The 18,518-nt window shown below is 44.1% G+C and overlaps 1 protein-coding gene and 1 long non-coding RNA gene across 8 annotated transcripts in view; one reads left to right on the plus strand and one right to left on the minus strand.

Moving 5' to 3' along the window:
• Window positions 1-11,199, plus strand: part of LOC110502989 (adenylosuccinate synthetase isozyme 2) — a 35,271-nt gene extending 24,072 nt beyond the window's left edge. For 2 of the 7 annotated variants that reach the window (XM_090217542.1, XM_021581351.3), the window contains exons 5-13: window positions 1,687-1,753; window positions 3,030-3,137; window positions 3,249-3,330; window positions 3,449-3,575; window positions 5,749-5,903; window positions 6,308-6,432; window positions 6,601-6,698; window positions 7,880-8,029; window positions 8,147-11,199. In XM_090217542.1, the coding sequence (XP_090073668.1) occupies window positions 1,687-1,753; window positions 3,030-3,137; window positions 3,249-3,330; window positions 3,449-3,575; window positions 5,749-5,903; window positions 6,308-6,432; window positions 6,601-6,698; window positions 7,880-8,029; window positions 8,147-8,199 (965 nt within the window). In that variant the 3' untranslated portion in view covers window positions 8,200-11,199. Of the gene's footprint in view, window positions 1-1,686; window positions 1,754-3,029; window positions 3,138-3,248; window positions 3,331-3,448; window positions 3,715-5,217; window positions 5,420-5,748; window positions 5,904-6,307; window positions 6,433-6,600; window positions 6,699-7,879; window positions 8,030-8,146 lie in introns of those variants that run through there. The other 5 variants (XM_090217544.1, XM_090217545.1, XM_090217546.1 and 2 more) reach the window with 4 other exon arrangements.
• LOC149972614 (uncharacterized) overlaps window positions 1-18,518 on the minus strand; it is a 337,364-nt gene that overhangs the window by 199,568 nt on the left and 119,278 nt on the right. The window lies entirely within an intron of this gene.

Here is an 18,518-nt window from a genome sequence, read left to right on the forward strand (position 1 = left end):
GCTTGCCTAGTTACTTTTTTTTGAAAATCAAAAGTTGGGCTGTTAGTTAGTGAATACCACTGCCAGGGTCTGTGCAAAGCTGGTGCCCAGAAGAGATCCAAAAATGCTGTGTGACTTGGAGGCTTTCATGGAGAACGTGTTTCTGTTATTTGGGGGAGGGGGGTGAAGGTGGCCAATTGATTAGCTTAGCTGTTTAAGGAACCTTTTGTATTTTGTACATACAGTACATTTACATCTGAGTTATTTAGCAGATTATTTTATCCAGAGTGACTTAGTGCATTCTTAAGATGGCTAGGTGGGACAACCACATATCAGTCATGGTAAGTTGATTTTTCCTCAAAGTAGCTATAAGGAGGGGTTGATTTGACCAAAGATGCACTCCGAAGACCTGTTTTAAATCAAATGTTCCATAAATCTTGTTCACTCTGACTTAAGCTTTTTTGTTGTTGTGAAAAGCAGGATGTCTTAGACTCTTAGACTTTTATTAGGCTACATTGTTCAGTCTCCCCCCCCCCCCCCTTAGCCCAACCTTGGTCCATTTTATTCTATGAAGAGGTGTGGAGAAATGACTGAATTGTTTGTTGCATTATCTGTCCTTTGAGCCTGTTTGGTTTACCCTTTAAGTGGTAAACTCTACTCACTAGACTTGTTGTTCAGAGAGCCTTTAGATGTTTTGTCCGTGTGCTCAGTGTCAGAAGTGCCAAACTGTCCAGTCAGAGCAGCGAGAAATTCCCCAAAAAGGACCCTACTCATAAACCGCTTTTGCTCAGTAGTGCCTTAGCTTTAGGGACTATAGGGCCCAACAAAATTCTGAAATGCATAGTGGGGAATCCACTACATTTATTGAACATGTATTAGTTTGCCCAAGTTTATCATAAGACATGAACAAAATGAATCAGTGATTTGTATTTCCTGCAACTTTCTGAAGAGACAATGAGAATTCCCTGTCTATGTGCAGTGGGCTTGTTTACCACGTTGTGTAGCCGTTAGCGACGATGTTAATAAAGTCTTCTGGTAGCTGGAAAGGCTTTCCTAAAAACCTTCTCAATTAAATATTAACTACAAAGTAGCCTATGCTTACCTGGCAGAATGATATCATTATTTTTATCTATCCAGTAAATATTTGTTTTGCAAACTACCATCACATGTGCGCTACAAAACACCCCTAAAAACAGCCTCTTGCTGGTACACAGTGGAATTAAAGGGTAACTAAGCAAAAAAAATTAAACAATTCCCTCAGACCTCAAAAGTAATCTCCTGATGTGGTTTAAGCATTGCTGTGTACTTAGAAATCCAAATTATTTTTTCTATCAAAAAAGTGAGTTTTGAGGGCAAAAAAACTGAAACTAAATGGAGAAAATGCAGATTTTATACGATACTGTAGTCCCAAAAGCGGCCTTGATTTTATATGGCCCCTGTGCGAAAGAGGGGTCATTTCTGACTGGAAGAGAGCAACAGACACTACTGCTCACTTCCCTTTCTTCATGGATTTTAAAATGAAGGGTTGGTGTTAGAACTGTTGTGGATTCTCCAACCAATCCAATGCCTTTAAATGGGTGTCGAGTGCACAAGGGAACACTTCCGGGGAGATAATTGGGATACTACGCTAGGTTTTAGTGAGGAGCAGAGAAGCGGGGGTGAGGTGACCAGGATTGTGAGTTTGCCCTTCTCTACCTCCTCCCACAGTGTTTGATTTCCATCAAGCGGTCGACGGTGTGCAAGAGCAGCAGAGACAAGAGAAAGCGGGCAAGAAGTAAGAACCCCGCCACCTGTCATTCTCCTGGTTTATGGCTCAGTAATGGCTCAGCTTGCAGCAGTGCTGTAAAACATCATTTTGGGGGGTTGAATGTGTAGTATATTAGCCCTTCCATGCGTCCAGCCTTGTAAGATGAAACAACCGTAACTGGCTCCAGCTTGAAGCAGAGCTGAAAAACAAGATTCCCTTCCTATGGCGGATACGCAGTATAAACCTTTTCAGCATAAAGTCTAGCTACCATAAGTACTGGAACAACCTCAACTGACTGAAGTCTCCAAAGATGTCAAATATGAAATATCCCAACGTTGTTCTCTGCACCGGTGTTGTGGAGAGGTTTTAACAGTTTTGCCTTGTGCGTTCTGCCTGAAAGAATTGGCTGTGATTAGCCAAATTTCTCTCATACTGTAGTCTGGGGTTTATTCCATATTCAGGAACAGCAAACAAATCCTACACTAATGTCGCTATTGCAGGTTCCTGTTTGTTACCAGTTAGTCATGGAGCTATTGCAGGTTACTACTGTTACCTGTTAGTCATGTGATGGAGACACCCAATCTGGTTCTGAGAAGAGGTTAGGAAGGACAGCTTAGACACAGGACAGCACTCTGATATACAGGGTATTTTAAGCTTTTGTTCAGGATCAAAATAAGCATACTGTCCTGATTTTGAGTTCTTGTGTAAAACAGTCGGCAATGTTTGAACTTGCTCAACAGCTATGTATTGTACCAGTTTTCTCCCATGGGTAGTAAAAGGGCAACTCATTATAGGCTTATATTACCAGTTATGGTGTTGAAATTCCACAAGGCTTTACAACTTCACTCTTACCTCAGAGAACAGAGGCTTAGATTAGATCTCCTGCAGTAACAGCATGACTTGTTCCAGGAGTCTCGTGGTGGACGTGTTATTTTTCTGTCTTGCTGGAGGGTTTCGTACTCATGATACCCTCCAGAAGACCACTTATATCTTCACTGATAAGGTCTTTCTCACATGAGAAGTCATCCCCACATCAGACCAGGGACGTTACGTCACCAGACATCCCCTAGCAGCACCATGTGACTGTGATGATGCTCTCCAACCCTCACGGCAGCTCCATTGTTTCAGTCAGCAGCAGGCGATGTTCCAGACCCATAAACACTACTTAGAATAGTAGCTACTTCCCTACAACTCCATCACGTCTGACCTTACACAGTCACACACAAATACATGTTGAAGGACCGGTGTGTGTGGTTGATGTCGAGGCAGTGACTCCGTATTGTTCCCTGTATTCCTCACCCAGCCTCGGAACAACGAAAAAGGGGATTGGCCCAGTGTACTCAGCCAAAGCAGCCCGCAGCGGCCTCCGGATATGTGACCTCATGTCTGACTTCACGCAGTTCTCTGAAAGGTGAGGGTGTGGCCTTGTCCTCATATGGCCAATAATGGCTATCTTCCTGTTAGAGTACAACTAGCTCTGGTAAGATTCAAATGGAACTGTATTGACGTCTATCCTCTGTAGATTTAAAGTCTTAGCCTCGCAGTATCAGTCTATGTACCCGACCCTGGTGATTGACATCGATGGAGAGTTGTGCAAGTTGAAGGTCAGAATCAGGTCCTCCATATCAGTTGAATAAACAGATCACTGGATACATTATGTCCTTCCTACATTTCAGTGTATTTTTAGGGTTACGTGTGTGTGTGTGTGGTGTTCTTGTCCAGGATTACGTGGAGAAGTTAAAGCATATGGTGAAAGATGGCATCTTCTACATGTACGAGGCCCTACATGGACCTCCCAAAAATATCCTGGTAGAAGGAGCCAATGCCGCCCTCTTAGATATTGACTTTGGTGAGTATCCCCCACTATATCATAATGTCAATTAACCCCTTTCACTGTGTCAATTGCCAATTAACCCCCATTGAACTGGTCAAGCTAACAAACGGATGGTCTTCAAGAAGTGGGCTGGAAATTCAAGCCGTTTTTACTGGTGAGTTAACTCTACTGAAACAGTTGTATCGGAGCTGTCATAAGGATTGGAACAACCTGTTCACTGCTCCGAACACCAGAGAGCACTCTTATACCGTGCATGACTCTGAGCTATGCTGTCTAGTGTCACTTTCAGATATTTATGTCACAAAGCATGCCGTAGTCCATAAACACAACTGCTGAAGGAGAGGGTTGCTATTTACTGACGGTCACCATTTTCTTTTTCCTTGACACAATGGTAGTAGGTGAAAGGAGGTATCATATGGCTTTGCTAATGTTTTGCATAAAGGAGAATGTTTTTTTGTTTTTGCACCTGTGCAGACATTTATGGGTGGGATTTCTCAACCCCTCTGATCTGAAAGGCCCATTAACCTGGACTGGAAAATCCACCTCTGTTTAAGCACATCTGACAGGGAGATTGTTTGTATGTCATGTTAAGACTGAAGCATTGTATTACAAGCTATAGTACCAGTCAAAAGTTTGGACACACCTACTCATTCAAGAGTTTTTATTTTTACTATTTTCTACATTGTAGAATAATAGTGAAGACATCAACTATGAAATAACACATGGAATCGTGTAGTAACCAAAAAAGGTTAAACGAATCAAATATATTTGAGATTCTTCAAATAGCCACCCTTTGCCTTGATAGCTTTGCACACTCTTGGCATTCTCTCAACTAGCTTCATAAGGTAGTCACCTGGAATGCATTTCAATTAACAGGTGTACCTTGTGAATTTGCGGAATTTCTTTCCTTAATGCATTTGAGCCAATCAGTTGTTGTGACAAGGTAGGGGTGGTATACTGACGATATCCCTGTTTGTTAAAAGACCAATTCCATATTTTGCAAGAACAGCTCAAATTAACAAAGAAATGACAGTCCATCATTCATTTAAAACATGAAGGTCAGTCAATCTGGACAATTTCGAGCGCTATGATGAAACTGTCTCTCATGAGGACCGCCACAGGAATGGAAGACCCAGTTACCTCTGCTGGAGAGGATACGTTCATTAGAGTTACCAGCCTCAGAAATTGCAGCCCAAATAAATGTTTCATAGAGTTCTAGTAACAAACACATCTCAACATCAACTGTTCAAACGAGACTGTGCTAATCTGGCCTTCATGGTTGAATTGCTGCCAAGAAACCACTACTAAAGCACATACACCAATAAGAAAAAAAGACTTGCTTGGGCCAGGAAACACGTGCAATGGACATTAGTCCGGTGGAAATCTGTCCTTTTGGTCTGATGAGTCCAAATTTCAGATTTTTGCTTCTAACCGCCGTGTCTTTGTGAGACGCGAAGTAGGTGAACGGATGATCTCTGCATGTGTGGTTCCCACCGTGAAGCTTGGAGGAGGCGGTGTGGGGGTGCTTTGCTGGTGACACTGGGATTTATTTAGAATTCAAGGGATACTTAACCAGCATGGCTACCACAGCATTCTGCAGCGATACACCTTCCCATCTGGTTTGCGCATTGTGAGGCTATCATTTGTTTTTCAACAGGACAATGACCCAACACACCTCCAGGCTGTGTAAGGGCTGTTTGATCAAGGAGAGTGATGGAGTGCTGCATCTGATGACCTGGCCTCCACAATCACCCGACCTCAACCCAGTTGGAATGAGTTGGACCACAGTGTGAAGGAAAAGCAGTCAACAAGTGCTCCGCATATGTGGGAACTCCTTCAAGACTGACAAAGCATTCCAGGTGAAGCTGGTTGAGCGCATGCCAAGAGTGTACAATGCTGTCAGGGCAAAAAGGGTGGCTACTTTGAAGAATCTCAAATATAAAATACATTTTTGATTTGTTTAACACTTTGTTTTGGTTCCCACATGATTCCATCTGTGTTTCAAAGTTTTGATGTCTTCACTATTCGGCAATGTAGAAAATACTGGTACTGTATGTTAATACAGTCATTGTGCTATGATAATCATCTGCTGTAACTTGACTGCAGCACCAATGCATTGTCATGTCTTATCTGAGGAAGACAGAAGGAAATAAGATGGCGTTTTATCCCTTTGGCATGTTCGTTTCAGGAACGTACCCTTTCGTGACCTCGTCTAACTGCACAGTAGGCGGGGTGTGCACGGGCCTAGGCATGCCGCCTCAGAACGTGGGTGAGGTGTACGGCGTGGTCAAGGCCTACACCACCCGGGTTGGCATCGGAGCCTTTCCCTCTGAGCAGTTCAATGTAAGAATGTCAGCCTGTCTACCTTGAGGGAAGCCAGGCCTTAATGTCTTTGACCGCTGCAGGCTACAGTCATATTTGTTCACATGGCTGTGTTTCCTGCTCTCTGTATCCAGTGTGAGTAGACTGTAGCGTCAATGTGTGGCATAGTTGCTGATTGAGTCATCAGAGTTCTGAAATCCAGTGTGTATTCTGTGAACATCACAGGCAGAGGCATGCGACTGTGTGGGTGTCAAACAGTTTTGGGAACAATAGTTGGTTGTGAAATAATCCATAGAATAACAGAACTACCAGTTTCTTCACCTGGACAAGACAGAGAATGGCGACATTTTAAAACTTGACATGGCCATGGTTTACGTCGTCAGCGATCTGAAAGTGATTATTGAGTGCGTCTTTCCTTCTTGAAGGACGTTGGGGAGCTCCTGCAGACGAGGGGGAAAGAAGTGGGTGTGACCACGGGCCGTAAAAGGAGATGCGGTTGGCTGGACCTCGTGCTCATCAAATATGCCCACATGATTAACGGCTTCACTGCGTGAGTTCCCACTCCCTCAACTCTGTACTGTTCATCACCACACCTCCCGCTTTTTACCTACGGTCTCAGTATACTTGAATAGACCTTATCAGCGTTGTACAGATCCTGCATTTGGGTGTTGGTAACATGCCTGCTAACCTCCCAATGTTCTGTTGTCCTCCTGTTCAGCTTAGCTCTCACCAAGCTAGACATCTTGGATGTGCTCCCTGAGATCAAAGTTGGTGTGTCATACTCTGTGGATGGTGAAAATATACCTCATTTTCCAGGTAGGCTGGATGAAGTGAACCAGATAATGGAGCATATTATATGCCTAATTGCATTATTCCCCCCAAAAACAATGTTTTATTGTCACATAAATTTGAAATGTGTTTTACATGGTCGGCCATAGTAGTATTTGTATTTAATAAGGATCCCCATTTAGTTCCTGCCAAATCAGCAGCTACTCTTCCTGGGGTCCAGCAACATTAAGGCAGTTAACACATTTAATACATTACATTTCACAACACATTGTGTTCTCTCAGGCCACTACTCTACTCTCACATCTACAATCACTATATATGTGTGTGTGTAGATTGCGTGTCTTATCATGTGTGTCTCTTCACAGTCCACGAGGTTCCATAAGGCGTATTGTAATTTTTGTTCAATCTGCTTATGCTGCTTGCATCAGTTACCTGATGTGGAATAGAGTTCCATGTAGTCATGGCTATTTGTAGTACTGTGCACCTCCCATAGTCTGTTCTGGACTTGGGGACTGTGAAGAGACCTCAGGGGGCATGTCTTGTGGGGTATGCTGGGTGTCGGCGCTGTGTGCTAGTAGTTTAAACAGACACCTCGGTGCTTTCGACATGTCAATACCTCTGACTTCATCACTAGTTGTTTTTGTGAATCTCTCTTCCACTTTGAGCCAGGAGAGATTGACATGCATATTATTGTTAACTCTGTGTACATCCAAGGGCCAGCCGTGCTGCCCTGTTCTGAGCTAATTGCAATTTTCCTTAGTCCCTCTTTGTGGCACCTGACCACATGACTGAAAAGTAGTCCAGGTGTGACAACTAGGGCATGTAGGGCCTGCCTTGTTGATAGTGTTAAGAAGGCAGAGCTGTACATTTATTATGGACATGCCTCTTCCCATCTTAGCTACTTTTGTATCAATATCTTTTGACCATGACTGTTTACAATCCAGGGTTACTCCAAGCAGTTTAGTCACCTCAACTTGCTTAATATATGGTGCTCCTGGAACCAATTAGGGGTAAGTGCCTTGCTCAAGAGCGCACAGACTGATTTTTCACCTTGTCAGCTCGGGTATTTGAACTAGTAACCTTTCGGTCACTGGCCCAACGCTCTAACCGCTAGGCTACCTGCCAATACCCCGCTCAGCTGCCACCAAGTCTGATCTTAAGACGTTTATGGTAGCCAATGGCCTGACATTGTCCCCACCTCTCCCCAGCCAACCAGGAAGTCTTACAAAATGTTGAGGTTCAGTATGCCACCCTGCCAGGTTGGAACAGTGACACCTCTGCCGTCAGAACGTTTGATGAGCTGCCAGAGAACGCCCAGAAATATGTCCGCTACATTGAGGAGCACCTCGGTGTGCCCGGTAAGAACCCCCCCTCCTTACCACCTTCATGTCCAGTTGTAGAGGTCATAGGTATATCTGGGGACATTTGGTGTTTTTTATTGGTAAAGCTTTTCAATAACTCCTCTTTACCCGCAGTGAAATGGATTGGAGTCGGAAAATCTCGGGAGTCCATGATCCAGATCTTCTAAGAGCTTCTCCTCCAGACCACACCCTCAGTCCCCTCTCCCTACCTCCAGAAGGCTTCCTGGTTCCAGGGGCCTGTGGCCTGGGAAGGTGGTCTCTGCTGCATGACCCCCCCCTCCCCATTGGAGACTCTCTGCCCCTCTGGTTGTTAAGATGGAAGTACACTTCAGTTGCTTGCCAGCCTATACCTGTTACTCCCCATGTATGGCTTGTGAGAAAGCCCCATCTTCTGGCCTTTCTGGATCTGCTCTTCTGCCACACTTGCACATGCACTACATACACACTCCTATCCATTCAATATCCCCATATTCAAGCCAATGTTCAAGACTGTTCAGTATGACCATGTGTACAGAGCTGCAGTGGAACTTGGTTGATTCATTAACAGATATTTTGTGGCTGTACTGTGATGAAATCACTTGTGCCCGTTTGTGTAGATGTATTCTTTATACCTAGCATGAGCGCATGGCCATGAAACAGCCCTCTAGCAACTACAGATTCCACGTGTTCTGCATAGACAATGGTTCCTGACAATACCAGTCTCTGTATTCAAATTGCAGAAAATGTAGAATCTGTTTGTTACAAAGACCTTGTTCCCAGCAACATGGCTGGAACGAAGCCATTATGCAAGAAAATATATTTAGGTTCCATTACAATCTTAAATGGGCCTTTTGGAGGTGTCGCAATCAAACAACCTCTTCATTTCCCCAGTTGACTAGAAATGTTGTCTCATTTCAAAGCAGTAAAAAGTTGTACTACTAAACAGTGAGCAGTTTAGGTCAGTTAGCATGTTGATGGGTCATCTTGCTATCAAACTCCACATTTGAAATGACGCATGAATGCAATCCTAAATTTAAGCTCCAACGCAAACATGATGTAGATATGCTAAACTCTAGTCTCAGGACTTCTACACGATCATATCAGTGTATTTTATTTCTAGGACTAGGTATGGTTGATTCTGTTCTTCTACTATTAGACGTGTGGGTGTTTCTGCAGATGTAGTGTATTAGACAGCAGATTGTCTCCTGACTCAGTGACCACTGTAACATGTGTTTCCCGTTTGTATATTAGTGATTTGAAATAGTTCTATCTAAATATTTAAAATTTAAAGACATTAAATGATCTTGCCTGTTTTACGTATGGATTGAATATATAAACCTCTGAATGGCTCAATTATGAAATAAAAGTAGTTACGGGGAGAGGCATGTGTTCAAGTTCAACCTTGTACATGAGGTGCCTATTCATGTAGAATGGGAAATTGCTCAAATTAGTTTGCCTTTTATCTGCAGGTCTCTACAGAGATGGGTGTAGACTGCTGTGAAAGAAGGGCTTTCTACATTGGTGGTTGAGTGGGTTCTCTGTTTTATATATGGACGCGTCAGACCCCTTCCCCTTTTCCACAGGAATGGGGTCTTTTTGTTACAGCCTTATTCTAATAAGGATTCAATGTTTTCCTCATCAATCTACACACAATACCCCATCATGACTACGTGAACACAGGTTATTAGAAATGTTTGCACATTTATACAAAATAAATACCTTCTCTACATAAGTGTTCAGTCCCTTTGCTATGAGACTCCAAATTGAGCTCAGGTGCATTCTGTTTCCATTGATCACCCTTGAGATGTTTCTACAACTTGATTGGAGTCCACCTGTGGTAAATTCAATTGATTGGACAGAGCTTGAGAGGCTCTGCAGGGAAGAATCTCTCCAAATAGAGGTGCCAACCTTGTAGCGTCATACCCAAGAAGACTCGAGGCTGTAATGGCTGCCAAAGGTGCATCAACAAAGTACTGAGTAAAGGGTCTGAATACTTATGTAAATGTAATATTTACAGTTCTAAACCTGTTGCTTTGTCATTATGGGGCATTGTGTAGCTTGATGAGGGGGGGGGTCCTATAAATCAGTTTTTAGAATAGGGCTTTAAAGTAACAATGTTGAGGCGTCTGAATACTTTCCGAATGCACTGTAGTTACGGTGTCGGGTACATTCTTATCTCATAACTGCTCTACTGAAAACGGTGATCTCTTAGCTTATGTTCATTGGTAAAGTCTGTTTCGTTGTTCCATTTGGATTTTATGATATCAGACTTATTTTAGTGGCCTTAAATGTTAACCTGGGCCTTGTATGTCAGAGGTATTCAGACATCTTTCTTTTCTACCTTGAGGCTCGTCTGTAAATGAGTGGATAGGTCAAAAGAAGGCTACACCAAAGCTTTCACCTACACTACGGTGATGTCCTCAAGGAAGGAAGGGTGTATTTTATAAATAGTCAAAACAGGGTCCAGGTCTTGAAGGTGGCTTAGTATTGTGTTCTCTATCCCACCACATCAGCTCAACATGGCATGCTTAACATTGTTGTTTGAGTGGGATCCAAACAAATTTGTCAGTTAATTAGGCTTTGAGGAGCAATGTGTAAAATGAATTGACAACGAGCCTCCTTCAGCCAAAAACAAATGTGTGGGGTGCAAAAGGAGTTTTTGATGCTTTGAGACAAAGGGATGAAATGTAGAGTACAGTGGATCCTGATCCAGGTGAAAAATCCAGATTTAGTTAATGTTTGCTGTACAGTGTTTTTTCGTCCCAGCACTACCTTCCAAAGTCACCAAACTCCGTAATAATATAAATTAGTGCCATTTTAAAAGAAACATTCATTGGCTTGATGACTAGGTTTTAATCTAACTCCACTTTTGATCCTGTTTTCATTTGAACATTGCACATGTTAACATATTTGGTCTTTTGTTTTTGATACTATTTACCTACTTTCAGTTCTGCAATGTGTTGCTGCTTTGTTAACTCTATAAGTGTGTGTATATGAAATCCAATCTGATCGTCATCTTATTGTAGCTCGGTGTTCAATATGTTTGTTTTCGACTCGAGTTTTATCAAATGTCATTTGTACAGTACTGGTCTTACATTTTTTTTAAATTACAAAGTAATTTCAATATTAAACAACTTGTTAATACAACCCTAGAACAAGATTCCAACTAATAAATTAAACATGAGAAATATATCATCAGTTTTTTTTTTTACATTTCAAATTCATCAATGTCTGTTCTAGGGGGGTCAAATGTTTTCTGTTTCTCAACTGTCTTTGAAGAGCAGCTTAACTCTCATGGCACCCCCCCAACACCACCAGGGTCAGAATCCGCCAAGTTATCTGTCTCCCCTAGCTATCTTAACACAACTACACTAATTGTTAGAATTGCCTGTGTACTTTGTTACAGGGCCACCAGAGGGAGTTGTTTACCTTTTGAATAGTCTCATTTGTACCGCTAGGAATACATGGTACTGGCTGAGAATTAAAATACTACTCTGAACAAAAAGATACATGCAACAATTTCTAAGAATTGACTCAGTTTATATAAGGAAATCAGTCAATATAAATAAATGAGATCTTTATGGATTTCACATGACTGGGAAAAGAAATGATTCTGTTGATCAGACTGTTTGTGTCCTATGAATGTTGTCCCACAATGGCTGTGCGACATTGCTGGATATTGGCATAAACTGGAACACACTGCTGTACATGTTGATCCAGAGCTTCCCAAACAGGCTCAATGGGTGACATATCTGGTGAGTATGCAGACCACAGAAGAATTTGAACATTTTCAGCTTCAAGGAATTGTGTACAGATCCTTGCAACATGGAGCTGGGCATTATCATGCTGAAAGATGAGGTGATGGCGGTGGATTAATGGCACAACAATGGGCCTAAGGATCAAATGGTATCTGCATTCAAAGCGTATACCTGCCCGTACCATAGCCCCACCGCCACCATGGGGCACTCTGTTCACAACATTGACATCAGCAAACCGCTGGCCCACACACGCTGTCTGCCATCTGCCCAGTACAGTTGAAATAGTAATTCATCTGTGATGAGCACACTTCTCGGGTGTGCTAATGGCCATCGAAGGTGAGCATTTGTCCACTAAAGTCGGTTCAAGACACTGGTGAGGACGACGAGCATGCAGACGAGCTTCCCTGAGACTGTTTCTGACATTTGTGCAGAAATTCTTAGGTTTTGCAAACCCACAGTTTCACAAGCTGTCTGGGTGGCTCGTCTGACTGTCCCGCAGGTGAGGAAAATGGATGTAGAGATCCTAAGCTGGCGTGGTTACACGTGGTCTGCGGTTGTGAGGCTGCTTGGACGTACTGCCAAATTCTAAAACAACAGGCGGCTTATGTTAGAGAAATGAACATTCTCTGGCAACAGCTCTGGTGTACATTTCTGCAGGCAGCATGCCAATTGCATGGCCCCTCAACTTGAGACATCTGTGGCATTGTGATAACTGCAAAATGTAGTGGGCTTTTGTCCCCAGCATAAGGTGCACCTGTATAATGATCATGCTGTTTAATCAGTTTATTGATATGCCACACCTGTCAGGTGAATGGATTATCTTGGAAATGAGAAATGCTCACTAATGGGGATGAAAACAAATTGCACAAAATATGAGAGAAATTAGCTTTTATGGACATTTCTGGGATCTTTTATTTTAAAGTGTTTACAATGCATTTGGAATGTATTCAGACCCCTTGAATTTTCCACATTTTGTTATGTTACAGCCATTTTCTAAAACTGATTAAATTGTTTTTTCCCCTCATCAATCTACACACTACCCCATAATGACAAAGCAAATTTATAAAAATGTAAAAAATGAATTGGCATTTACGTAAGTATTCAGAAACTTTACTCAGTACTTTGTTGAAGCACCTTTGGCAGTAATTACAGCCTCGTTTTCTTGGGTATGACGCTACAAGGTTGGCACCTCTATTTGGAGAGATTCTTCCCTGCAGATCCTCTCAAGCTCTGTCAGGTTGGATGGATGGGAGCGTCGCTGCACAGCTATTTTCAGGTCTCTCCAGAGATGTTCGATCAGGTTTAAGTCCGGGCTCTGGCTGGGCCACTCAGGGACATTGAGACTTGTCCCGAAGCCACTCCTGCGTTGTCTTGGCTGTGTGCTTAGGGTCGGTGTCCTATTGGAAGGCAAACCTGGAGTCTGGAGGTCCTGCGTGCTCTGGAGCAGGTTTTCATCAAGGATCTCTCTGTACTTTGCTGCGTTCATTTTTGCCTCGATCCTGATTAGTCTCCCAGTCCCTGCCACTGAAAGACATGTCCACAGCATGATGCTGCCACCACCGTGCTTCACCGTAGGGATGGTGCCAGGTTTCCATGCCTTGGCACAATCCTGTCTCGGAGCTCTACGGACAATTATTTCGACCTAATGGCCTGGTTTTTGCACTGTCAGCTGTGGGACCTTATATAGACAGGTGTGTGCCTTTCCAGATAATGTCCAATCAATTGAATTTACCACAGGTGGACTCCAAGTTGTAACAACATCTCAAGGATGATCAAAGAAAACAGGATGCACCTGAGCTCAATCTCGAGTCTCATAGCAAAGGGTCTGAATACTTATTTGCATAAGGAATTTGTTTTATTTATTTAAATGTTTTGCCTGTTTTCGCTTGGCCATTATAGGGTATTGTGTGTAGATTGCTGAGCATTTTTTTATTTAATGCAGTTTAGAATAAGGCTGTAATGGAAAAAATATGGAAAAAGTTAAGGGGTCCGAACACCTACCAAATACTTTTTTTTTGTCCAGTGTATTTAGTCGACCTTATGACTCCTGGCTCATTTCCCTTGTTTTGCCAAGCTTCCTCTGATAGTTGACTACATCTAAGTAAAACCACATTTATTCCAGTCATGGTCGAAGCTGAAGGATGATGAAACTCAACCATTGTTTGTGATTCCAGGGAAATAGATAAGTACAGCTGATCATTGCCCACAAATATACCAAATGCCACTTGACAAGCATGTATGTATCCCCTTCATAAAACAAGCAGCTGGATTGTATGATCAGTCCCAGGTAGACCACATCACACAGTGGCCTGGCCAAGGCTATTGCTTCTCTTTCCGGTTTGGATGTTAAGTATTTGCGTCTAACCTCAGTGTTGCGGCCACTGTCCAGGGCTCTCCACTTTGTTTGCCCTTCATATTTAAATCCTCTTTTATGGCCTCTGTTTGCCAGCAACCACTGTATTATACTAGAGAGGAAAGGAAATTCTATAGACATCCAAATAAATGCTGCAGGAACCAGGCATGCCTCTCACCTGCAGCCTGGACACACAGAACACGGTAGAAGCATTGGGGATGTACTCTAGAGTAGACAGCTCCTACATGAATGTGGTTTGAGGTTATGACCTCCACACTTTGGACTACATCCATTCCCACCACATCCCCTTGATGTAAAAAGCACACTCATCCAGGAACAGGGTTGGGGAGTAATTGATTACATGAAATCAGTTACATGTAATTTGATTACAAAAAAAACGAATCAGTTAGGTTACCAGCTAAAATATTGTCATCAGATTACAGATACTTTTGAAAAACTAGATGATTACTTATTTAATTACTTTTAAATTCAGAAAGGATGTTGGCAAAATGTTTAAGTTTGTTTCACCTGAGCAAGTCTGACCTCAAGTCAGCGACACCTATGATCAAAGTTTATTGGTTGCGTACACAGATTTGCAGATGTTTTCGCAGGTGCAGGGAAATGCTTGTGTTTCTAGCTCCAACAGTGCTGTAACACCTAACATGACTAGAATACAATATACAGTGCCTTCGGAAAGTATTCATACCCCTTGACTGTTATGCAACAGCCTATTCTAAATTTGATTAAATTAATAAAAATCCTCAGCAATCTACACACAATACCCCACAATGACAAAGTGAAAACAGGTTTTTAGACATTTTAGCAAATTTATAAAAATGTAAGAACAGAAATACCTGATTTACATAATTATTCAGACCCTTTGCTATGAGACTCAAGATTGAGCTCAGGTGCATCTTGTTTCCATTGATCACCCTTGAGATGTTTCTACAACTTGATTGGAATCCACCTGTGGTAAATTCAATTGATTGGACATGATTTGGAAAGCCACACACCTGCCTATATAAGGTCCCACAGTTGACAGTGCAAGTCAGAGCAAAAACCAAGCCATGAAGTCGAAGGAATTGTCTGTAGAGCTCTGAGACAGGATTGTGTCAAGGCACAGATCTGGGGAAGGGTACTAAAACATTTATGCAGCATTGAAGGTCCCCAAGAACACAGGGGCCTCCATCATTCTTAAATGGAAGAAGTTTTGAACCACCAAGACTCTTCCTAGAGCTGGCCGACCGGCCAAACTGAGCAATCGGGGGAGAAGGGCCTTGGTCAGGGAGGTGAACAAGAACCCAATGGTCACTCTGACAGAGTTCCTGAGTTACTCTGTGGAGATGGGAGAACCTTCCAGAAGGACAACCATCTCTGCAGCACTCTACCAATCAGGCCTTTATGGTAGAGTGGCCAGACAGAAGCCACTCTTCAGTAAAAGGCACATGACAGCCCACTTGGAGTTTGCCAAAAGGCACGTAAAGACTCTCAGACCATGAGAAACAAGATTATCTGGTCTGATGAAACCAATATTTAACTATTGGCCTGAATGCCAAGCGACACGTCTAGAGAAACCTGACACATTCCCTACGGTGAAGCATGGTGGTAGCAGCATCATGCTGTGGGGCTGTTTTTCAGCGGGAGGGACTGGCAGACTAGCCAGGATCGAGGCAAAGATAAACTGCAAAGTACAGAGAGCCTTGATGAAAACCTGCTCCAGAGTGCTCAGGACCTCAGACCGGGGCAAAGGTTCACCTTCCAACAGGACAACGACCCTAAGCACACAGCCAAGACAAAGCAGGAGTGGCTTCGGGACAAGTCTTTGAATGTGCTTGAGTGGCACAGCTAGAGCCCGGACTTAAACCTGATTGACATCCATCCTGACAGAGCTTGAGAGGATCTGCAGAGAACAATGGGAGAAACTCCCCAAACAGAGGTTTGCCAAGCTTGTAGCGTCATACCCAAGAAGACTTGTACCAACAACAAAGTACCGAGTAAAGGTTCTGAATACTTACTCTAAATGTAGTATTTCCTTTTTTATTTCCTTTTTTTTAATTTGAAAAATATTTCTAATAAATTGTTTTTGCTTTGTCATTATGGGATATTGTGTGTAGCCTAAATAAATGTGTAAAAAGTGAAGGGGTCTGAATACTTTACGAAGGCACTGTATACATATGAAGTGGTCACAACAGCTCAGTTGTAGCTCAGTTAGAGTATTGTGCTTGCAACGCCAGGGTTGTGGGTTTGATTCCCATGGGGGACCAGTATGAAAAAAATGTATGCACTCACTACTATAAGTCGTTCTAGATAAGAGCTTTTGCTTAATGACTAAAATGTAAGTGGGTAAAACAGTATGTAAACATTATTAAAGTGACCAGTGTTTAATGACTATGTCCATAGGGCATCAGTCTCTAAGGTGCAGGGTAGAGTACCGGGTGTTAGCTGACTAGTGACAGTGACTAATGTTCAACGCAGGGTACTGGGCACAGGCCGGCTAGTGGTGACTGTTTAAGAGTCTGATGACACACCAAATGCGTTTGATGGATCCTTTTTTTGATGGATCCTTTTATTCTAATGGATCTTAAGGGGAAAGAAATCAGATTAGGTTACTGAGTTTGGGGAATCCAAAATTACGTTACTGATTACAATTTCGGACAGGTAACTAGTAACTAATAGATTACATTTAGATAGTAACTTACCCAACTCCCCTGCTCTGAATGCACTCTAGCCAGGTGCTCTGGTCAGCACACGGATTGGGAAGCTAGGTCATAAATGAGCCATTGCCGGGGCGGCGAGTGGGCAAGCTGGTAGACCTGCAGCCTGAGCCATACCAGACCTGCCAGGTGACCCATAACAGCCTCATTAGAGCAGATGTGAGGCTGATGCTGATGCTGTGGCTGTCTACTGTGTTGCTGTCTCTGCCCTCCCCTTCCTCTGCACCTTCCATTGGCCTGAGAAGCCCAGCAGCTGTTCACCAAGGGGGGGCCTAGGCCAATGCCTGCCTGATCCCTGAATCTCACTGATGGGGGTAGGGAGGCAGCAGATGGGGTCGGTCAGAAGAGGGGTTGGCCTGGCTGGGGTGAGGTGTGGTGGAAGGGGGAATTTACGAGGGGGTAGTAGTAGTGGTTGTTGCTCAGACTGGGTTGAAAGAGTTAGTTGGTTGGACGTATGAAGGGGGGAGTATGGGTCTCAGCAGGTTCTCAGCTACAGTAGGATCTAAGCAGGGTCTCAGCTGAGGTCTCAGCTGGGGTCTCAGCAGGGTCTCGGCTAGGGTCTCAACAGGGTCGCAGCTAGGGTCCAGGCAGGGTCTCAGCTAGGGTTTCAGCAGGTTCTCAGCTACAGTAGGGTCTCAGCAAGGTCTCAGCTGGGGTCTCAGCAGGGTCTCAGCTGGGGTCTCAGCTGGGCTCTCAGTCTCAGTAGGTTCTCAGCTACAGTAGGGTCTCAGCAGGTTCTCAGCTAGGGTCTCAGCAGAGTCTCAGCTAGGGTCTCAGCAGGGTCTCAGCTAGGGTCTCAGCTAGGGCCTCAGCAGGGTCTCAGTTAGGGCCTCAGCAGGGTCTCAGCAGGGTCTCAGCTAGGGTCTCAGCTGGGGTCTCAGCAGGGTCTCAGCTGGGGCCTCAGCAGCGTCTCAGCTAGGGTCTCAGCAGAGTCTCAGCTGGGGTCTCAGCAGGTTCTCCGCTACAGCAGGGTCTAAGCGGGTTCTCAGCTAGGGTCTCAGCAGAGTCTCAGCACGGTCTCAGCTGGGGTCTCAGCTAGGCTCTCAGCAGAGTCTCAGCACGGTCTCAACTGGGGCCTCAGCTAGGGTCTCAGCTCGGGCCTCAGCAAGGTCTCAGCTGGGGTCTCAGTTACAGTAGGGTCTAAGCAGAGTCTCAGCTAGGGTCTCAGCAGGGTCTCAGCTAGGGCCTCTGCTTGGGTCTCAGCTGGGGTCTCTGCTTGGGTCTCAGCTAGTGTCTCAGCAGGGTCTCAGCTGGGGTCTCAGCAGAGTCTCAGCAGGTTCTAAACTACAGCAGGTTCTCAGCTGCAGTAGGGTCTCAGCAGAGTCTCAACAGGGTCTCTGCTTGGGTCTCAGCTAGGGTCTCAGCAGGGTCTCAGCAGGGTCTCAGCTGGAGTCTCAGCAGGGTCTCAGCTAGGGTCTCAATTAGGGTCTCAGCAGGGTCTCAATTGGGGTCTCAGCTAGGGTCTCAGCTAGGGTCTCAGCTGAGGTCTCAGGAGTTTCTCAGCAGGGTCTAAGCAGGGTCTCAGCTGGGGTCTCAGCAGGGTCTCAGTAGGTTCTCAGCTACAGTAGGGTCTCAGCAGGGTCTCAATTGGGATCTCAGCTAGGGTCTCAGCTAGGGTCTCAGCTGAGGTCTCAGGAGTTTCTCAGCAGGGTCTAAGCAGGGTCTCAGCTGGGGCCTCAGCA

Source organism: Oncorhynchus mykiss, chromosome 23 (genome assembly GCF_057628025.1).
Source record: "Oncorhynchus mykiss isolate SJ-2025 chromosome 23, ASM5762802v1, whole genome shotgun sequence".
Classification (NCBI taxonomy): Eukaryota; Metazoa; Chordata; class Actinopteri; order Salmoniformes; family Salmonidae; genus Oncorhynchus; species Oncorhynchus mykiss.